The sequence below is a fragment of the Nerophis lumbriciformis genome, linkage group LG04 (genome assembly GCF_033978685.3).
Source record: "Nerophis lumbriciformis linkage group LG04, RoL_Nlum_v2.1, whole genome shotgun sequence".
NCBI classification, from domain to species: domain Eukaryota; kingdom Metazoa; phylum Chordata; class Actinopteri; order Syngnathiformes; family Syngnathidae; genus Nerophis; species Nerophis lumbriciformis.
In genome coordinates this window covers 46882501-46905662 of record NC_084551.2, presented here as the reverse complement: position 1 = coordinate 46905662, position 23162 = coordinate 46882501, and the positions used below count along the sequence as shown (strand labels likewise).

Genomic DNA, 23162 nt, shown 5'->3' with positions numbered 1-23162 from the left:
GATTGACAAAATGGGACGGATTTTAGCGATATTAAGGAGATTTAAAAAGGCTGTTTTAGCAACACTCTTAATGTGTGCAGCTTAAACAAGAGAGTTGGGTCGAAAATAATGCAGAGATTCTTCACCGAGTGGTTTTGTATAGATGTTTTATTATGGAATTTCAATGTGGTATTCTTAAACAAGTGCCTGAGTCAGCAGGACCGATAACTGTTTTCTTCGTGTTAAGATGCAGGAAGTTGCAGGGCATCCATTGTTGAATTTCATTATGACATGTCTCCAGATGACTACAATCTGGCGTGTTGGTTCTGGCTTCTTACGAGCCATAATATTTTTATTGGAATGTGTTTGAATATGTTTATTTTCTTCCATTTTAATTTGTAAAGGTTTTAGAGTGTTTTTAGTGTTAGTGTTTTTTTGGGGGGGCGCATCACTTCCGGTTTATGTTCCTTTGAGTAGAGCACAGTCTCTATATTTAATGTAGAAAAATTAATAGTTTATTTTCCCATACAGCAATGTTTGTACAAGTTTATATTGGGGTATGTCGTTTCTTAATGGGGAAAGACATTAATGTCTCTCGTATTCGTCTTAGCATTTAAGCAAGCCAATTAGCCATCGCTAGCATGCTTCTCCGGTAAATTAGCAGTATCACTAGTCTTTAAATTTATCAAAATGTTATCTATCACGGTTTTACGATAATTTCATTTTAAAACGGTAATACTAACCGTCAGGATTTGTACCGAGGTTTATTATTATATCGTTCATAGTTACTTCCCTGCTGTATTTATAGACAGTCCTATTGTAATGAGTTTAAAAGAAAAATAGCGCCAAATCTCTGTGTGGTGTCTGAAATTTGAGAAAAAATGTTTCTCTAAGATGAATATTGAAGATTTGGGGACATCTCAGGACTCGAAAGTCAAACCTTTCATTGATTTATTGATTGATTAAGAGTAGGGATGTCCGATAATGACTTTTTGCCGATATTGTCCAACTCTTTAATTACCGATACCGATATCAACCGATATATACAGTCGTGGAATTAACACATTATTTTATGCCTAATTTGGACAACCAGGTATGGTGAAGATAAGGTACTTTTAAAAAAAATTAATAAAATAAGATAAATAAATTAAAAACATTTTCTTGAATAAAAAAGAAAGTAAAAAAATATAAAAACAGTTACATAGAAACTAGTAATTAATGAAAATTAGTCAAATTAACTGTTAAAGGTTAGTACTATTAGTGGACCAGCAGCACGCACAATCGTGTGTGCTTACGGACTGTATCCCTTGCAGACTGTATTGATATATATTGATATATAATGTAGGAACCAGAATATTAATAACAGAAAGAAACAACCCTTTTGTGTGAATGAGTGTAAATAGGGGAGGGAGGTTTTTTGAGTTGGTGCACTAATTGTAAGTGTATCTTGTGTTTTTTTATGTTGATTTAATTAAAAAAACAAAAAAAAAAAACAAACGATACTGATAATAAAAAAAACGATACCGATAATTTCCGATATTACATTTTAACGCATTTATCGGCATCTCTAATTAAGAGCTGTGTGCCTCATTTGCACATACTGTAATTTAGACAACTGCCCCTCCCTTCAGAGTTCCCCAGGCGAGGTACTGAAGGACCCTAGAGTCCAGTGCTGGATCGAGAACTACCGTAACCTTCTGGACGCGTGGAGGTTCTGGCACAAGCGGGCCGAGTTCGACATCCATCGAGGCAAACTGGACCCCAGCTCCAAACCCCTTGCCCAGGTGAGTCCTGTTCTTGTAAGAGGTGGGCGTGATTCAGCTTCCAATCCCTTTTTTTTTTGTCAATATTTTTTGATAGCAGCAGTACTGTAGCCCTTGACTTGATCCTTGTAACAAAACCCTGTAGTCAGCATGTTGAGTTTAACATAGCCAAGTCGATCTGTTTGTCCCTTCCTTTTCTGGAATGTTTTATTTAAACATTTATTCAGTCAACCCCCAAGATTGCCTTAAAGGAGAAGTACGCTAATGCTGCTGTTATGGCAGCATGAGTAATCACAGTTAAAAACGGTTGGGATTACTGCTGGATTATCTAATTCTTATCTTGCCTAAGAGTGAACCCCAGCCAGATGGTCGGCACGTCGCTTTTTCCTTCCACGCTCCAGCGTCCCTTATCAAGCGACCTTTGTGTTTGCTCTGGCGCCGCAGGTGTTTGTGAGCTGCAACTTCTGCGGCAAGTCCATCTCGTACAGCTGCTCGGCCATGCCTCACCAGGGCCGCGGCTTCAGCCAGTATGGCGTCAGCGGCTCGCCCACCAAGTCAAAGGTCACCAGTTGCCCCGGCTGCAGAAAGCCGCTGCCACGCTGCGCTCTGTGCCTCATGAACATGGGGACGCCTGTGTCCAACTGTCCAGGTAGTGTGAGCCGGCCCCAGTGGTTAAATGAGCACGGAGGACATGATGACAGAGTTCAGTGGCCCGTCCACTTTTACAATAACAGTGTGGCTAACCGACGGTTAATATTGACTCTTTTACTTGGCAGGAACGGGGAAGTCGGACGAGAAGGTCGACTTGACAAGAGAGAACAAACTAGCTCAGTTTAACAACTGGTTCACCTGGTGTCATAACTGTCGCCACGGTGGCCATGCAGGTCACATGCTCAGCTGGTTCAGGTGGGACACCAATGCTTTCTTAGGTTTATGTAGAGCAGGGCTGTCAAACTCGTTTTGATTGAGGGACACATTGCAATGAATGTGGCCCTCATTAGGCCGCCTGTCACAGTGAATATGCAGTATATGAATATCAACGTATAATAGCCTTGTTGCACAGTTCGCATGCACAACTTATTTTCATTATTAGTATATGTTTTACTAACAGATTGATAGCAGATATTTGAAAGACAATACATTTAGCGAGAAAGTGCTTTATTATTTCCAGCTTTACACGGGCCAAACTTAATGATGTGGCAGACAACATTTAATGACATGGCGGGCCACAATAATGACGTGGAGGACCACATTATTATTGTTGTTAGAGATGTCCGATAATGTCGGACTGCCGATAAATGCTTTAAAATGTAATATCGGAAATTATCGGTATCGGTTTCAAAATTATCGGTATCGGTTTCAAAAAGTAAAATGTATGACTTTTCAAAACGCTGCTGTGTACACGGACGAGAAGTACAGAGCGCCAATAAATCTTAAAGGCACTGCCTTTGCGTGCCGGCCCAGTCACATAATATCTACGGCTTTTCACACACACAACTGAATGCAAGGCATACTTGGTCAACAGCCATACGAGTCACACTGAGGCTGGCCGTATAAACAACTTTAACACTGTTACAAATATGCGCCACACTGTGAACCCACACCAAACAAGAATGACAAACACATTTTGGGAGAACATCCGCACCGTAACACAACATAAACACAACAGAACAAATACCCAGAACCCCTTGCAGCACTAACTCTTCCGGGACGCTACAATATACACCCCCCGGTACCCCTAACCCCCCCACCTCAACCCCGCCCACCTCAACCTCCTCATGCTCGCTCAGGGAGAGCATGTCCCAAATTCCAAGCTGCTGTTTTGAGGCATGTTAAAAAAAATAATGCACTTTGTGACTTCAATAATGAATATGGCAGTGCCATGTTGGCATTTTTTTCCATAACTTGAGTTGATTTATTTTGGAAAACCTTGTTACATTGTTTAATGCATCCAGCGGGGCATCACAACAAAATTAGGCATAGTAATGTGTTAATTCCACGACTGTATATATCGGTATCGGTTGATTTCGGAATCGGTAATTAAGAGTTGGGGAATATCGGATATCGGAAAAAAAGCCATTATCGGACATCTCTAATTGTTGTTATTATTATTATTATTATTATTATTATTATTATTATTATTATTTTTAACCTTTATTGACCCAGGAAAGTCCCATTGAGATTAAGAATCTATTTTTCAAGGGAGTCCTGCGCATTCATACACCAGTGCAGGTGCCACTGGGAGCAAGGTGGGTAAAGTGTCTTGCCCAAGACACAACGGCCGTGATTAGGATGGCGGGAAGCTGGAATCGAACCGGCAACCCTCAAGTTGCTGGCACGGCCGCGCTATTGTTCGAGCCACGGCAATCCAAAATACATGTGGTGGACCTCATAAAATGAGGTGGTGGGTCACATAAAAATTATATGGCGGGCCACATTAAATTATGTGCTGGACCACATAAAATGAGGTGGTGGGCCACATAAAATGATGTAGCGGACCACATTAAATGATATAGCGGACCACATTAAATGATGTGGTGGGCTACATTAATTGATAAAGCGGACCGCATTAAATGATACAGTGGACCATTTTAAACAACGTAGCGGACCACATTATATGGCGCAGCGGACCACATGACAATAATATGGCGGGCCACATCAAATAATGTGGTGGACTAGTTTAAATGACTTAAGGGCCCCTGTAAATGATGTTGAGGGGCCAAGTTGGTGGGCCAGATCTGGCCCTAGGTCCTTGAGTTTGACACCTGTGATGTAGAGTATATCCCAAAAGTGATTTACCCTTTTACAAACCCCGTTTCCATATGAGTTGGGAAATTGTGTTAGATGTAAATATAAACGAAATACAATGATTTGCTAATCATTTTCAACCCATATTCAGTTGAATATGCTACAAAGACAACATATTTGATGTTCAAACTGATAAAATAATTTTTTTTGCAAATAATCATTAACTTTAGAATTTGATGCCAGCAACACGTGACAAAGAAGTTGGGAAAGGTGGCAATAAATACTGATAAAGTTGAGGAATGCTCATCAAACACTTATTTAGAACATCCCACAGGTGTGCAGGCTAATTGGGAACAGGTGGGTGCCATGATTGGGTATAAAAACAGCTTCCCAAAAAATGCTCAGTCTTTCACAAGAAAGGATGGGGCGAGGTACACCCCTTTGTCCACAACTGCGTGAGCAAACAGTTTAAGAACATTTCTCAAAGTGCAATTGCAAGAAATTTAGAGATTTCAACATCTACGGTCCATAATATCATCAAAAGGTTCAGAGAATCTGGAGAAATCACTCCACGTAAGCGGCATGGCCGGAAACCAACATTGAATGATCGTGACCTTCGATCCCTCAGATGGCACTGTATCAAAAAACGACATCAATCTCTAAAGGATATCACCGCATGGGTTCAGGAACACTTCAGAAAACCACTGTCACTAAATACAGTTCGTCGCTACATCTGTAAGTGCAAGTTAAAGCTCTACTATGCAAAGCGAAAGCCATTTATCAACAACATCCAGAAACGCCGCCGGCTTCTCTGGGCCCGAGATCATCTAAGATGGACTCATGCAAAGTGGAAAAGTGTTCTGTGGTTTGACGAGTCCACATTTCAAATTGTTTTTGGAAATATTCGACATCGTGTCATCCGGACCAAAGGGGAAGCAAACCATCCAGACGGTTTTAGACGCCAGCATCTGTGATGGTATGGGGGTGTATTAGTGCCCAAGGCATTGGTAACTTACACATTTGTGAAGGCACCATTAATGCTGAAAGGTACATACAGGTTTTGGAACAAGACATGCTGCCATCTAAGCGCTGTCTTTTTCATGGACGCCCCTGTTTATTTCAGCAAAACAATGCCAAGCCACATTCAGCATGTGTTACAACAGCGTGGCTTCGTAAAAAAAGAGTGCGGGTACTTTCCTGGTCCGCCTGCAGTCCAGACCTGTCTCCCATCGAAAATGTGTGGCGCATTATGAAGCGTAAAATACGACAGCGGAGACCCCGGACTGTTGAACGACTGAAGCTCTACATAAAACAAGAATTCCACTTTCAAAGCTTCAACAATTAGTTTCCTCAGTTCCCAATCGTTTATTGAGTGTTGTTAAAAGAAAAGGTGATGTAACACAGTGGTGAACAAGCCCTTTCCCAACTACTTTGGCACGTATTGCAGCCATGAAATTCTAAGTTAATTATTATTTGCAAAAAAAAAATTAAGTTTATGAGTTTGAACATCAAATATCTTGTCTTTATAGTGCATTCAATTGAATATGGGTTGAAAAGGATTTGCAAATCATTGTATTCCGTTTATATTTACATCTAACACAATTTCCCAACTCATATGGAAACAGGGTTTGTACATGTCAGCAGGAATTATTACTCCAGTTTCTTCTCAAGGGACAATACAATAGAGATAATATAGTTTAGTGTAGAATGTGTACACTTTGTATAGCAGCACATAGTTACTATCTACTTAAGGTATGTCAACACACAGCCATTATTGTGTAAATGGCTGGCAACACAAGTGAGTAGCAAGATAATTGTGTCTTTTACAGTCAAACATGTTGGTGATAGTGTGCATGAGGGCTGCTAGCACTGGGGAGCTGCAGGTTATTGAGGGGAAAGATTAATTCCAACATGTATTGACATTGTGAAGCAGAATGTAGGCCACAAGACCGTTTTCTAACATGATAAGGAGCCCAAGTACTCCTACAAGATGGCAAGTGCCTTGCTGTAAAAGATGAGTGGCCTACCATGCTTCCTCTATGCTTGAGGCATCCTCAGGCGGAAGGAAGAAAGGTGGAGTGCACGAGATGTAACATCAAGCAGTTTCATCAGGGATGTCATCATGGGGGAGCAGGGGAGATTGCAGTAACAGAATGTGCAGCTCAAGTCCAAGAGGATTAAGGCAGTGCTAGATAACCATGATCACAATAAAAATGCACACTAACCACACTATTTGGGAGGGATGTAATAGTATCAAAATCTCACGGAATGATATTATCACGGTATTAAGGCCACGGTACAATATTATTGTGATATGTGTCCCAAAAACGACCTAAAATGCCACAAAGTGTAAAATGAAGTGGCAGGAATGTTTACGATAAACACACTTACTGTAATTGAACACAAAAATAATGCTCAAATGTTCTAATCATATTTATTACTACAAATGTGTTTTAAGTGCAAAAAATTGTGTGGAAACATCCACTGTTTCAAGCAAATATATATATATAAAAAAAGGGACAATGTAAAAATCCAGTGTAAAACAATATTGTTCAACTTTTACTGTCCTCCACAGTGGTCATTTTTGTCCACTTTTTTTACGACAGTGTTTGTTTATCATGACTCAAACAGTTACGGAGAGATTTTGATGAATTTTTAGGAAATGTCCCAAAAAAACAACAACAATTCTTCTCATCTACTACAAACACACTTCATACGGGGTCCACGCCGCGACCCTGTCGGCCCTGCGCTGCGCAGAGGATTCTGGGAGATGTAGTTTAGTTTCAGACCAGACCAATGCTAAAGGGCCCCCCCAAAAAAAACACACACAATTTCCATCATGGCATTATTGTGAGGACTTTAAAACAGCAATACTGTTAAGCCCCTACTATTTGGACATGTTCACTGGGATTGTGTTGTTTTATTCACACAATCATGCGATACAAACTCTACATTGACTATTCTTAAGTATACATAAGTTTACGTCCTTTGACAGGATAGAATAACAATACAAAACCCAAAACTAGTGAAGTTGGCACGTTGTGTAATTCGTAAATAAAAACAGAATACAATGATTTGCAAATCCTTTTCAACTAATATTCAATTGAATAGACTGCAAAGACAAGATATTTAATGTTCCAACTGAGAAACATAATTGTTTTTGCAAATAATCATTAACTTAGAATTTAATGGCAGCAACACATTGGCACAGGGGCATTTTTACCACTGTGTTACATGGCCTTTCCTTTTAACAACACTCAGTAAGCGTTTGGGAACTGAGGAGACCAATTTTTGAAGCTTTTCAGGTGGAATACTTTCCCATTCTTGCTTGATGTACAGCTTAAGTTGTTCAACAGTCCGGGGTCTCCATTGTGGTATTTTAGGCTTAATATTGCGCCACAAATTTTCAATGGGAGACAGGTCTGGACTACAGGCAGGCCAGTCTAGTAGCCGCACTCTTTTACTATTAAGCCACACTGTTGTAACACGTGACTTGGCATTGTCTTGCTGAAATAAGCAGGGGCGTCCATGATGGCAACATAAGTTGCTTCAAAACTTGTATGTACCTTTCAGCATTAATGGTGCCTTCACAGATGTGTAAGTTACCCATGCCTTGGGCACTAACACACCCCCATACCATCACAGATGCTGGCTTTTCAACTTTGCGCATATAACAATCCGGATGGTTCTTTTCCTCTTTGGTCCGGAGGACACGACGTCCACAGTTTTCAGAAACAATTTGAAATGTGGACTCGTCAGACCACAGAACACTTTTCCACTTTGCATCAGTCCATCTTAGATGAGCTCGGGCCCAGCGAAGCCGGCGGCGTTTCTGGGTGCTGTTGATAAATGGCTTTCGCTTTGCATAGTAGAGTTCTAACTTGCACTTACAGATGTAGCAACCAACTGTAGTTACTGACAGTGGTTTTCTGAAGTGTTCCTGGGCCCATGTGGTGATATCCTTTACACACTGATGTCGCTTTTTGATGCAGTACCGCCTGAGGGATCGAAGGTCCGTAATGTCACGTGCAGTGATTTCTCCAGATTCTCTGAACCTTTTGATGATATTACGGACCGTAGATGGTGAAATCCCTAAATTCCTTGCAATAGCTCGTTGAGAAATGTTCTTAAACTGTTCGACAATTTGCGCACGCATTTGTTGACAAAGTGGTGACCCTCGCCCCATCCTTGTTTGTGAATGACTGAGCATTTCATGGAAGCTGCTTTTATACTCAATCATGGCACCCACCTGTTCCCAATTAGCCTGTTTACTTGTGGGATGTTCCAAATAAGTGTTTGATGAACATTCCTCAACTTTCTCAGTCTTTTTTGCCACTCGTGCCAGCTTTTTTGAAACATGTTGCAGGCATCAAATTCCAAATGAGCTAATATTTGCAAAACATAACAAAGTTTTCCAGTTCGAATGTTAAATATCTTGTCTTTGCAGTCTATTCAATTGAATATAGGTTGAAAAAGGATTTGCAAATCATTGTACCGATATTTAGTTTTTAATTTACGATTTACACAACGTGCCAACTTCACTGGGTTTGGGGTTTGTAGTGACAGAAATACATAATATACACACATTTTACCTCTGCTTCCGTACTGAATATAACATTTTCTGTGTTCTATCATCACCTTTTGTAGAGACCACACAGAGTGCCCCGTGTCGGCGTGCACGTGCAAATGCATGCAGCTGGACACCACAGGGAACCTGGCACCCTCGGACAGCAGCTAAACACGACAGAACCTCCAGGAAGCCTGAGACGACGGGCGGTGCCGCGACCTCCCCTCAAGTGGGCCGCCTTTTGTTACTGTCTAGTTCTTGTCACGCTACGACACGAGTCCGGTATCAAGAAGGGAAAGAGCGCGACTGAATCGCTGGGAGAAAACCCAACAAAATCCCTCTCAGGGGTTTTAGCTCTAGTCTAACCTCAATCAGGCTTTTTGGTTTTTATCGTCGTCAATAAGCAATAATCGCCACTCATACTTTTGAGTAGTTAAAATGTGATTATAGGTGCCAAACACATCAGAGCTGCTCTTTTTTTCTTAACATTCTATTTAATTAACTGTTTTTTTTGTTGTTGTTGAAAAGATCGTCATACCTCACAAAAACATAGCTTGGGCTGAAGGACGGTACCCAGGGTGACGGGGAGGGAATAGCGTACTTTTACAACTACTGCCTGGCTCTCTTCATGTTCCTTCTCTTTATCTGCCATTTTGAAGGGGTAGGGGTAGAAACGGAGGGGACAGGGAGGGTGCGCCTGCATTAAGCGGCCCACTCCAGGCCTGTGGTCCATGAAAAGAAGCTCCCCAGAAAACAGCAGCTGCTCGGCACTCTTGACAAGACCATCCAAATTGCCCCCCGCCCCCTTGCACCCATACAGAAGCTCAGCTGCCGGAACACTATTGACTCAAACAACGGGCGAGAGTACAGACAGAGGCTCCCTCCGACATACACCACCCTGCCCTCTCTCTCTTTCAGTCCCCCCCCCAACACTATGCATACCAATCCTCGAGCCAAGGACGGGCACCGTCTGCTCGCGGGGAGGACTTAGCCGTATTGTAAATGTTTTTCCTTTCTTTCTCTGTCACCAACCCAAGAAGGCATTGTCAGAGCTAAATCACTTAGTCATGGAGGAGGTGTTTGGGCCACGAGCTACTGTACGGCTCTTTCACGGCCCTGCATGGCCTTTAGTCTACTGTTACGGAGTACGGGCTGACAAATTGGCAAATTGTGTAGTGCCCCCGGAAAAAAAAAGGGAAATTCACCCTTTTGTTTTTGATTCTTTATGCCTTTTGAACAAATTCAGACAAATGGAATTGTGACCCCCCCCCCCCCGAGTATGCGGTCACACATTAAAGCTCAACCAACAGTTGAGTTTTCCATGATTACATAACAAATAAAACTCCTTATAAAACAGTTAATTGTTGACTGATGAGTCAAGGTCCACTATTGCATGATTGTCTCCGCTGCTATTTTTCATTTGTTGTATCACTTCATCTTTCTCAATAAATAGCCCGTAATCATGAATGCAATCGGTTGAATGAGGAATTTGACAGGGTAGCTGAAGGCCAAAGAAAAAGAAAATGACCACAATGAAAGGGCATGAAAACTAAAACAAACCTCGACTACAAACCCCGTTTCCATATGAGTTGGGAAATTGTGTTAGATGTAAATATAAACGGAATACAATGATTTGCAAATCATTTTCAACCCATATTCAGTTGAATATGCTACAAAGACAACATATTTGATGTTCAAACTGATAAACATTTATTTTTCTGCAAATAATCATTAACTTTAGAATTTGATGCCAGCAACACGTGACAAAGAAGTTGGGAAAGGTGGCAATAAATACTGATAAAGTTGAGGAATGCTCATCAAACACTTATTTGGAACATCCCACAGGTGAACAGGCAAATTGGGAACAGGTGGGTGCCATGACTGGGTATAAAAGTAGATTCCATGAAATGCTCAGTCATTCACAAACAAGGATGGGGCGAGGGTCACCACTTTGTCAACAAATGCGTGAGCAAATTGTTGAACAGTTTAAGAAAAACCTTTCTCAACCAGCTATTGCAAGGAATTTAGGGATTTCACCATCTACGGTCCGTAATATCATCAAAGGGTTCAGAGAATCTGGAGAAATCACTGCACGTAAGCAGCTAAGCCCGTGACCTTCGATCCCTCAGGCTGTACTGCATCAACAAGCGACATCAGTGTGTAAAGGATATCACCACATGGGCTCAGGAACACTTCAGAAACCGACTGTCAGTAACTACAGTTGGTCGCTACATCTGTAAGTGCAAGTTAAAACTCTCCTATGCAAGGCGAAAACCGTTTATCAACAACACCCAGAAATGCCGTTGGCTTCGCTGGGCCTGAGCTCATCTAAGATGGACTGATACAAAGTGGAAAAGTGTTCTGTGGTCTGACGAGTCCACATTTCAAATTGTTTTTGGAAACTGTGGACGTCGTGTCCTCCGGACCAAAGAGGAAAAGAACCATCCGGATTGTTATAGGCGCAAAGTTGAAAAGCCAGCATCTGTGATGGTATGGGGGTGTATTAGTACCCAAGACATGGGTAACTTACACGTCTGTGAAGGCGCCATTAATGCTGAAAGATACATACAGGTTTTGGAGCAACATATGTTGCCATCCAAGCAACGTTACCATGGACGCCCCTGCTTATTTCAGCAAGACAATGCCAAGCCACGTGTTACATCAACGTGGCTTCATAGTAAAAGAGTGCGGGTACGAGACTGGCCTGCCTGTAGTCCAGACCTGTCTCCCATTGAAAATGTGTGGCGCATTATGAAGCCTAAAATACCACAACGGAGACCCCCGGACTGTTGAACAACTTAAGCTGTACATCAAGCAAGAATGGGAAAGAATTCCACCTGAGAAGCTTAAAAAATGTGTCTCCTCAGTTCCCAAACGTTTACTGAGTGTTGTTAAAAGGAAAGGCCATGTAACACAGTGGTGAACATGCCCTTTCCCAACTACTTTGGCATGTGTTGCAGCCATGAAATTCTAAGTTAATTATTATTTGCAAAAAAAAATAAAGTTTATGGGTTTGAACATCAAATATGTTGTCTTTGTAGTGCATTCAACTGAATATGGGTTGAAAAAGATTTGCAAATCATTGTATTCCGTTACATCTAACACAATTTCCCAACTCTTATGGAAACAGGGTTTGTAGAAGAAACATGGTAGGCGCAGTTTTACAGTTGTTGATGAAGAATTAGGATTTGAAGCCTACCGTAATGACCTGGAATAGCAATGGCCTGCAGCAGGGATGTCCAAACTTTTTGACTTTGTGGCTAAAAAATATATATAATAATTGGATACTAAGAGTATGTGAAAGTTTGACTCCTGCTCTTACTTCCGTGACGACCTCATTAAAGTTTTGTAATCAATCAGACATGTCAAATATCTAAAAGGCTCTAAACATGGATAAGGGTGGAGAAAGTGTTTCACATTTTTTCCCATCATGCATTGCAGGGGATTTAAATAGGTTTAATTTTGAATTATGTGTTGTGATTGCATGTTTCCTTTTATATTTTCCACAAAGTTCAGTGAGCAGGTTGTGTTATGAGTGACCATGTATGTTGATTTTTTGTGTTGTTATTTACGCCAGAAGTGGGAAAGGTTGTTCGGATTGGGTCATATAAGTGAATGCTGTGCTGAGGTCACTTCAAGAGTATAATCCATTGTCAATAATTCAAATTTGCAGCAATTAAACTTTTAGATATCTTAAATTAGGGGTACCGTTATGACTTTGCAGCCCAACTTTTCCACCACTTTAATATTACCACTGAATTAGTAATCTTATTCTGGATTTGAATAGTAATCAATAATTATGTCTAGATTACTTACCGTTTAATAAATTAACATCTGTCGATTATACGTTTTTAATGTTTTTTTTGTTTTATGCCCTTTTGGTCATATAAAACTTTTTTATGGCAAAAACACAAAATATGCAGTATTTCAGGCCCCCAAAAATTTGATGTGAAGTAATTGCTCCTTCAAGCATTGGTTTTTATGAATTATTTATTATTATTATTTTTTATTTTTTTTATCAATGACCGTTTCAAAGAAAAAAAACATCTTTATGTTATTAGAGCAGTGATTCTCAAACTGTAGTAGGCGGGCTCTATCTAGTGGTACACCAAATAGTCACTTGATTAAGGTACAGTGTTTTATTTTTCTATATTCAAACACAGTATTACTGTTCAAACTGTGTGTAATGTTACAGTTGGCTATACATTTTAAATATACTCGTTAAATAAAACCTCTGCCTTGTTTTTAATGAATACTTAGGCCTACCGTATTTTAATGTTGGTTATTAAGGTGGTACGTGGAAAAAGTTGGAGAACCCTTGTATTAGAGTCAACATTGCAACGTTTTCTCATTACATTTAATCTGTATGCTCTTTTATTCCATCCATAAATTTTCTACCGCTTGTCCCTTTTGGGGTCGCACGAGGTGCAGGAGCCTATCTCAGCTGCATTCGGGCGGAAGGCGGCGTACACCCTGGTCGAGTCGCCACCTCATCACAGGGCCAACACAGATAGACAACATTCACACACTAGGGCCAATTTAGTGTTGCCAATCAACCTATCCCCGGGTGCATGTTTTTGGGGGTGGGAGGAAGCCGGAGTACCCGGAGGGAACCCACGCAGTCACGGGGAGAACATGCAAACTCCACCTTTTTTTATGTTTTCCTTTTTTACAGTCTTTTTAGAAAGTGTTGCGTTGCGGTAAAAACATACTTGCCAACCTTGAGACCTCCAAATTTAGGAGATTTGGAGGTGGGCGTTAAGGGGGGAGGAGTATATTTATAGCTAGAATTCACTGAAATTCAAGTATTTCTTTTATTTATATATATATATATATATATATATATATATATATATATATATATATATATATATATATATATATATATATATATATATATATATATTCACTGAAATTCAAGTATTTCTTTTATTATATATATATATATATATATATATATATATATATATATATATATATATATATATATATATATATATATATATATATATATATATATATAAATAAATAAATAAAAGAAATACTTGACTTTCAGTGAATTCTGGCTATATATATATGTATTTTATTATATATATACATATAAATAAAAGAAATACTTGAATTTCAGTGTTCATTTATTTACACATATACACACACATAACACTCCTCTCTACTCATTGTTGTATTTAAAAGTGCAATGCTTTGCAGCCAGTAGCACAGCCTTTGAAGGAGCATAGGTATGGGCAGTGTAATATTCTGGGTTGGAGTCAATAACCAGGCGAGGTGATGAAGTTAGTCTCTTTACTTCATACTTCAGAACCGACTCCCACATTTGCCGTCAGGGTGCGCAATACAACGTAAACCGTCAGCCAACCAAAAAGTAACCACAGAACACTATGTTCTGTGGTTACTTTTTGGTTGGCCAAGCGGACGTGACGACAGGCTGTCCTCACTCAGGTCTGCACGGTCCTGGAGGGGGCGTGCCTGTTGTCCGGCTGGAAATCGGGAGAAATTCGGGAGAATGGTTGTCCCGGGTGATTTTCAGGAGAGGCACTGAAATTCTGGAGTCTCCCGGAAAATTCGGGAGGGTTGGCAAGTATGGGTAAAAATTAGCTGTGGCCGCACGTCGGACACATCTGGTTTAGATGAACGTAAGTTCTTGTCAATGATTAAGAAATCAAAGTCATATACTTACAGTATTCAAGGTAATTTCCCAATCCGGCATCAAGAAAAACAAAACTTTCCACATAGTAAGAGTTCCTCTCTGGTGTGATTGGCTAAATAAAACCTCTGCCTTGTTTTTAATGAATACTTAGGCCTACTGTATTTTAATGTTGGTTATTACCGACATTACCATGAATTGATTTACGTGGACCCCGACTTAAACAAGTTGAAAAACTTATTCGGGTGTTAACATTTAGTGGTCAATTGTACGGAATCATATGCTTATTCACTGAACCCTTCTTTAGTGAAAAATAAAATACTTTTTTTCTTAATTTAATCTTAATTTATAAATATTAATCATGAAATGATATTATATTAAAGAAATACTAATAAAGATATATTTTACAGACAGAAAGTTACATGTACGCACGATCCCATGTTTACATCTCATTGTGCAACATGTGAATGTTTAAGTGGGAACTAAATGCGATATCTGAAAGGGCTACGAATTATTTCCAAAGCAGGTCCCCACCCAGAGTACACAGCTCATGAAAAACAATATGTTTTGTTATTGTCATTGTAAGTGGGCCAAAACATTTATATTAGAAAATAATCTCATGGAAATGACTGCTGTCATTTAATTATAATAAAACATTTAATTTGTATTTAGTCAGGTTTGGGACAGGTGTGCTGCTTGTGTGGCCACAGTGAATGTGCACGTCTGACGTCGCTCACATGTGCTCCACGGAATGCTCAAGGAGTTTTTGCGTTTGCTCACGCGTATGGAAAATTAGAGGGAACATTGTTTGGGGGTATCCATAATACGCCGATAGGGAAAAGTTGTTTTTTACACGATGAGTCGGGTGTGTCTTGACCTCCGCGGTGGAAGCTCCGCCGAACCCCTGAGGCCGACTCACCGAACCCCTAGTGTTCGATCAAACCCAGGTTAAGAACCACTATATTAGAGTCAACATTGCAACTTTTTCTCGTTACATTTAATCTGCATTCTCTTTTATTCCACCTTTTTTTATGTTTTCCTTTTTTATAGTCTTTTTAGAAAGTGTTGCGGTCCGCAAATGGCCCCCGTGCCGCACGTCGGACACCCCTGGTTTGGATGAATGTAAGGTTCTTGTCAATGATGATAAAATCAAAGCCATATATTCAACAGTATTCAAGGTAATTTCCCACTTCGGCATCAAGAAAGACAAAACTTTCCACATAGTAAGAGTTCCTCTCTGGTGTGATTGGCTAAATAAAACCTCTGCCTTGTTTTTAATGAATACTTAGGCCTACTGTATTTTAATGTTGGTTATTGCCGACATTACCATGAATTGATTTACGTGGATCCCGACTTAAACAAGTTGAAAAACTGACCATTTAGTGGCCAATTGTACGGAATATGTACTGTACTGTGCAATCTACTAATAAAAGTCTCAATCAATCAAAAAAAAAATTAAGGTGGTACTTGGATAGCCAAGTGTTTTCTGAGGTGGCATTAGGTGAAAGAAATTGGAGAAGCCTTGTGTTAGAGTCAACATTGCAACTTTTTCTCGTTACATTTAATCCAGTGGTTCTTAACCTGGGTTCGATCGAACCCTAGGGCTCAGGGGTTCGGCGGAGGTCAAAACACACCTGACTCATCGTGTAAATAAAAACTTCTCCCTATCGGCGTATTACGGATACGGCAACAGCAGAAGTCAGATTGATTTGCAGGTGTGTAATTTGTTGTGAGTTTATGCACTGTGTTGGTTTTGTTCTTTGAACAAGGTGATGTTCATGCACGGTTCATTTTGTGCACCAGTATAAAAACATGGTAACACTTTAGTATAGGGAACATATTCACCATTAATTAGTTGCTTATTAACATGCAAATTAGTAACATATTGGCTCTTAACTAGTCATTATTAAGTACTTATTGATGCCTTATTCGGCATGGCCTCATTATAACCCTCACCCTCTAACCCTGGCCCTAACCCTCTAACCCTAACCCTAACCAAATAACTCTAAATTAAGTCTTTGTTACTTAGAACAGTGGTTCTCAAATGGGGGTACACGTACCCCTTGGGGTACTTGAAAGTATGCCAAGGGGTAGGTGAGATTTTTTTTAAATATTCTAAAAATAGCAACAATTCAAAAATCCTTTGTAAATATAAATAAAAACGTATCTTTTTTCAAAATAGTTCAGGAAAGACCACTAAAAATTAGCAATATTTTGCACTGTTATACAATTTAATAAATCAGAAACTGATGACATAGTGCTGTATTTTACTTCTTTATCTCTTTTTTTCAACCAAAAATGCTTTGCTCTGATTAGGGGGTACCGGTACTTGAATTACACAAAATTTCACAGGGGGTACATCACTCAAAAAAGGTTGAGAACCACTGACTTAGAATATGTTCCCCATACTAAAGTGTTACCAAAAACATATAACTTTGTCTTGAATTTGAAAAAAAACATTTTATTTTTCACTAAAGAAGGGTTCGGAGAATGCGCATATGAAACTGGTGGGGTTCGGTACCTCCAACAAGGTTAAGAACCACTGATTTAATCTGTATGCTCTTATATTCCACTTTTTTTTAATGTTTTCCTTTTTTATAGTCTTTTTAGAAAGTGTTGCGGTCCGCAAATGGCCCCCGTGCCGCACGTTGGACACCTCTGGTTTAGATGAACGTAAGGTTCTTGTTAGGGATGTCCGTTAATAGCTTTTTTTGCCGATATTCGATATTCCGATATCGTCCAACTCTTAATTACCGATACCGATATATACAGTCGTGGAATTAACTCATTATTATGCCTAATTTGGACAACCAGATATGGTGAAGATAAGGTCATTTTAAAAAAAATTAATAAAATAAAATAAGATAAATAAATTAAAAACATTTTCTTGAATAAAAAAGAAAGTAAAACAATTTAAAAACAGTTACATAGAAACTAGTAATTAATAAAAATGAGTAAAATTAACTGTTAAAGGTTAGTACTATTAGTGGACCAGCAGCACGCACAATCATGTGTGCTTACGGACTGTATCCCTTGCAGACTGTATTGATATATATTGATATATAATGTAGGAACCAGAATATTAATAACAGAAAGAAACAACCCTTTTGTGTGAATGAGTGTAAATGGGGGAGGGTTTTTTTGGGGGGTTGGTGCACTAATTGTAAGTGTATCTTGTGTTTTTTATGTTGATTTAATAAATTAAAAAAACTATACCGATAATTTCCGATATTACATTTTAAAGCATTTATCGGCTGTTACATATCTAGTTCTTGTCAATGATGATCAAATCAAAGCCATATACTCCCAGTTTTCAAGGTAATTTCCCACTCCGGCATCAAGAAAAACAAAAACTTTCCACATAGTAAGAGTTCCTCTCTGCTGTGATTGGCTAAAAGTACACATAATAGATACATTCGGACCAATCAGTAACGATACTGTACATCTCTCCTGTCCAATCACAAGCTCAGGACCAGGCGCTTGTGCCCGCCCCCAGACGTCAGCTCGTAGTCTGGCCGAAACAAGTCATTTAGACTGGACATGATGGGGAAGACGCAGCTGAGCCTCCATTAAAGGTTGAAACAAGTACAAAATACAACTTTAAGCTTCTCGTAGCATGACTACGGCGCTTGTGGGCGTTTTTAAGTAACTTACAGGTAAGTTTGCCGTCAAACCACGCCGCTCGGAGCTGTTTTCTTCGAGCGTAAAGAGTGGAGTGAAAAAGAGGAAGCTAGCGTGTGTTGCTAACTGTTTATCTTGCGCTCCTTGGCGGCGACACACTTGACTCGCATCCAGGAGTCCTCTTTGGAAGGATGGCAGCCCCCAGCAACTCGCTCCAGCAGCCCAGGGTGAGGCGCAGCAATGCGGGCTCCCCCGGCTCGCTCAACGCCGCCAGCTGCCGTCTGCACCCCATCCGTGCCACCGTGCCCTACCAGCTCCTGCGCGGCGGCCAGAGCAGCCCGACGCGGCCGCACAACATCCACGGGGGGGCCGCGGGCAGCCGAGGCTCCAGCCCCCCTTCCAGCCCGACTCTCCTCCCAGGAAGTGGGCTTGCCAGGCAGAGACTGTCTCCAGAAAACAGGGACTCCTGTCCGCCAGACTCGCCTGTTTCTAGAGGTACAATGACCAAGTATGCCATGTGTTCCAAGTTCTTTTGTAACTTTAACTGCAAGTAGTTTAAAATGAAAGTATTGTTAAAAAAAACAATACTGATGTTATGTCAATCATTTGACTTCTATACTTAACACATTCTAAGTCAGTGGTGTCAAACTCATTTTAGATCTGGGGCCACATGGAGAAAAATCTACTCCCAAGTGGGCCGGACTGGTCAAATCACGGCAAGATAACTTAATAATAAAGACAACTTAAGATTGGCAACACTAAATTGGCCCTAGTGTGTGGATGTGAGTGTGAATGTTGTCTGTCTATCTATGTTGGCCCTGCGATGAGGTGGCGACTTGTCCAGGGTGTACGCCGCCTTCCGCCCGATTGTAGCTGAGATAGGCTCCAGCGCCCCCCGCGACCCCAAAGGGAATAAGCGGTAGAAAATGGATGGATGGATGGAAGATTGTTTTCTTTTGTTTAAAAATAGAACAAGCACTTAATGAAATTGTACAAATCATAATGTTTTTTTTTGTTTTTTTTTTACACTTACATATTGCGGTTAATAGTATTCTATTTTTATTTATCGTTATTTATATTTTCTGAATAAATTATGTGATAATGTTCATCAGTCAACTCTTTTGGTGTTAATTTGCAATCTATCAAGATAAACAAATGATAGCAAAATCAAATTACAGTGTTATATATGTAGTTTGATCATTTTCCTCGACTGATGTATTAACATGTGTTTTTTTTTGTACATATGTACAAACCCCGTTTCCATATGAGTTGGGAAACGGAATACAATGATTTGCAAATCATTTTCAACCCATATTCAGTTGAATATGCTACAAAGACAACATATTTGATGTTCAAACTGATAAACTTTTTTTTTTTTGCAAATAATCATTAACTTTAGAATTTGATGCCAGCAACACGTGACAAAGAAGTTGGGAAAGGTGGCAATAAATATTGATAAAGTTGAGGAATGCTCATCAAACACTTATTTGGAACATCCCACAGGTGTGCAGGCTAATTGGGAACAGGTGGGGGTGCCATGGTTGGGTATAAAAACAGCTTCCCAAAAAATGCTCAGTCTTTCACAAGAAAGGATGGGGCGAGGTACACCCCTTTGTCCACAACTGCGTGAGCAAACAGTTTAAGAACAACGATTCTCAAAGTGCAATTGCAAAAAATTTAGGGATTTCAACATTTATGGTCCGTAATATCATCAAAAGGTTCAGAGAATCTGGAGAAATCACTCCACGTAAGCGGCATGGCCGGAAACCGACATTGAATGACCGTGACCTTCGATCCCTCAGACGGCACTGTATCAAAAACCGACATCAATCTCTAAAGGATATCACCACATGAGCTCAGGAACACTTCAGAAAACCACTGTCACTAAATACAGTTCGTCGCTACATCTGTAAGTGCAAGTTAAAGCTCTACTATGCAAAGCGAAAGCCAATTATCAACAACATCCAGAAACGCCGCCGAGATCATCTAAGATGGACTCATGCAAAGTGGAAAAGTGTTCTGTGGTCTGACGAGTCCACATTTCAAATTGTTTTTGGAAATATTCGACATCGTGTCATCCGGACCAAAGGGGAAGCGAACCATCCAGACTGTTATCGACGCAAAGTTCAAAAGCCAGCATCTGTGATGGTATGGGGGGTGTATTAGTGCCCAAGGCATGGGTAACTTACACATCTGTGAAGGCACCATTAATGCTGAAAGGTACATACCGTATTTTCCGCACTATAAGGCGCACCTAAAAACCACAAATTTTCTCAAAAGCTAACAGTGCGCCTTATAACCCGGTGCGCTTTATTACGATTAATTTTCATAAAGTTTCGATCTCGCAACTTCGGTAAACAGCCGCCATCTTTTTTCCCGGTAGAACAGGAAGCGCTTCTTCTTCTACGCAAGCAACCGCCAAGGAAAGCACCCGCCCCCATAGAACAGGAAGCGCTTCACCCGCCCCCGGAAGAAGAAGAAAAAACGCGCGGATATCACCGTACGTTTCATTTCCTGTTTACATCTGTAAAGACCACAAAATGGCTCCTACTACGCGACAAGGATCCGGATCATAAAAAGACGCAATCTCTCCATCCGCACACGGATTACTACCGTATTTCACAGCAACTGATATTCCTGTGAACTGCACTGTGGAACGGGAGCACGTACGGTGAATATTCGCACCACAGGGAATGAGGAGTCATCCTTCACTGTGGTTCTAGCTTGCCATGCTAACTTCCACCCATCCAAAAGAGACCTTTCCAGCCGGCGTCATCATAAAAGCTAACTCGAAGGGATGGATGGATGAAGAAAAGATGAGCGAGTGGTTAAGGGAAGTTTACGCGAAGAGGCCGGGTGGCTTTTTTCACACAGCTCCGAAGGCGAACACACCTTCACTAAGACGGGCAGATAGCGCCGGTCGACATACGCCAACATCTGCCAGTGGATCGTAAATGCCTGGGCAGATAGTTTCGGTCACAACTGTGGTCCGAGCTTTCCGGAAGGCAGGATTCACAGAACTGCTGCACAACAACAGCGACACTGAATCCGATGACTTCGACGAGGCGGAGCCGGCCATTTTTGGATCCCACGCTTGCGCAACTTTTCAATTCGGACACCGAAGACGAAGAATTCGAAGGATTTACGAATGAAGAATAACTTCAGAAGGTGAGCGCTATGTTTATTTTGTGTGTTGTGACATTAACGTTCGAGCAACATTATGTTGCTATTTATTGCTCTACACCATTTTGAATTTTACTATGTTTGTGATTGCACATTTGCGTACATTTTGGGACAGAGTTGTTAGAACGCTGGTTTTCAATATATTATTAAAGTTTGACTGAACTATCTGACTGTTTTTTTGACATTCACTTTAGCGCAGCGTTTTTTTTGACATTCACTTTAGCGCAGCGTAGGCGCGGCTTATAGTCCGGGGCGGCTTATTGGTGGACAAAATTATGAAATATGTAATTCATAGAAGGTGCGGCTAATAATCCGGTGCGCCTTATAGTGCGGAAAATACGGTACAGGTTTTGGAACAACATATGCTGCCATCTAAGTGCCGTCTTTTTCATGGACGCCCCTGCTTATTTCAGCAAGACAATACCAAGCCACATTCAGCACGTGTTACAACAGCGTGGCTTCGTAAAAAAAGAGTGCGTGTACTTTCCTGGCCCGCCTGCAGTCCAGACCTGTCTCCCATTGAAAATGTGTGGCGCATTATGAAGCGTAAAATACGACAGTAGAGACTGTTGAACGACTGAAGCTCTACATAAAACAAGAATGGGAAAGAATTCCACTTTTAAAGCTTCAACAATTAGTTTTCTCAGTTCCCAATCGTTTGAGTATTGATAAAAGAAAAGGTGATGTAATACAGTGGTGAACATGCCCTTTCCCAACTACTTTAGCACGTGTTGCAGCCATGAAATTCTAAGTTAATTATTATTTGCAAAAAAAAAAAAAAAAGTTTGAGTTTGAACATCAAATATCTTGTCTTTGTACTGCATTCAATTGAATATGGGTTGAAAAGGATTTGCAAATCATTGTATTCCGTTTGTATTTACATCTAACACAATTTCCCAACTCATATGGAAACGGGGTTTGTAATAACCTGTGTTTTTTTTGTACATATGTAGCATCATCTACAAAGATACAAAGAATTGCTATTGCCACACCCAGTGGACACATTTAGAACAGCTGTTTCTTTCATTCTAAAATTTCAGGTTAATTCTTATACTTAGCAAACTCATCCCGCGGGCCGGGTAAAACCTGGCCTCGGGCCGTACGTTTGACATCCCTGTTCTAAGTCATTCATTATATGTATGCATGCACATTACATGTGCATGCAATGTGGGTATTTTGCTCAATGGCACATCAACAATGCTTAAACTGGCATTGCTCCAGCCACCAGTACAAATTGCTGTTGTAATTTCCAAGTTCCTAGTCAGAAGTTTAAAGGGGAACATTATCACCAGACCTATGTAAGCGTCAATATATACCTTGATGTTGCAGAAAAAAGACCATATATTTTTTTAACAGATCTCCGAACTCTAAATGGGTGAATTTTGGCGAATTAAACGCCTTTCTATTATTCGCTCTCGGAGCGATGACGTTGTGACGTCACATCGGGAAGCAATCCGCCATTTTCTCAAACACATTACAAACACCGAGTCAAATCAGCTCTGTTATTTTCCGTTTTTTCGACTGTTTTCCGTACCTTGGAGACATCATGCCTCGTCGGTGTGTTGTCAGAGGGTGTAACAACACGAACAGGGACGAATTCAAGTTGCACCAGTGGCCCAAAGATGCAAAAGTGGCAAGA

General features: G+C 40.5%; 2 protein-coding genes across 4 annotated transcripts in view; both read left to right on the top strand.

Moving 5' to 3' along the window:
* The window catches only part of mios (missing oocyte, meiosis regulator, homolog (Drosophila)), a 73406-nt gene extending 62988 nt beyond the window's left edge, over positions 1 to 10418 (top strand). The window contains exons 9-12 of the mRNA XM_061956319.2: positions 1611 to 1763; positions 2187 to 2391; positions 2519 to 2648; positions 9138 to 10418. Of these exons, the coding sequence (XP_061812303.1) occupies positions 1611 to 1763; positions 2187 to 2391; positions 2519 to 2648; positions 9138 to 9228 (579 nt within the window). The 3' untranslated portion in view covers positions 9229 to 10418. The remainder of the gene's footprint in view (positions 1 to 1610; positions 1764 to 2186; positions 2392 to 2518; positions 2649 to 9137) is intronic.
* A 7583-nt stretch (positions 10419 to 18001) lies between these two features.
* Positions 18002 to 23162, top strand: part of glcci1b (glucocorticoid induced 1b) — an 85135-nt gene continuing 79974 nt past the window's right edge. For 2 of the 3 annotated variants that reach the window (XM_061956342.2, XM_061956332.2), the window contains exons 1-2: positions 18007 to 18375; positions 18515 to 18835. In XM_061956342.2, coding sequence (XP_061812326.1) covers positions 18532 to 18835 — 304 coding nt within the window. In that variant the 5' untranslated portion in view covers positions 18007 to 18375; positions 18515 to 18531. Of the gene's footprint in view, positions 18376 to 18514; positions 18836 to 23162 lie in introns of all 3 variants that reach the window. The other variant, XM_061956350.2, reaches the window with a different exon arrangement.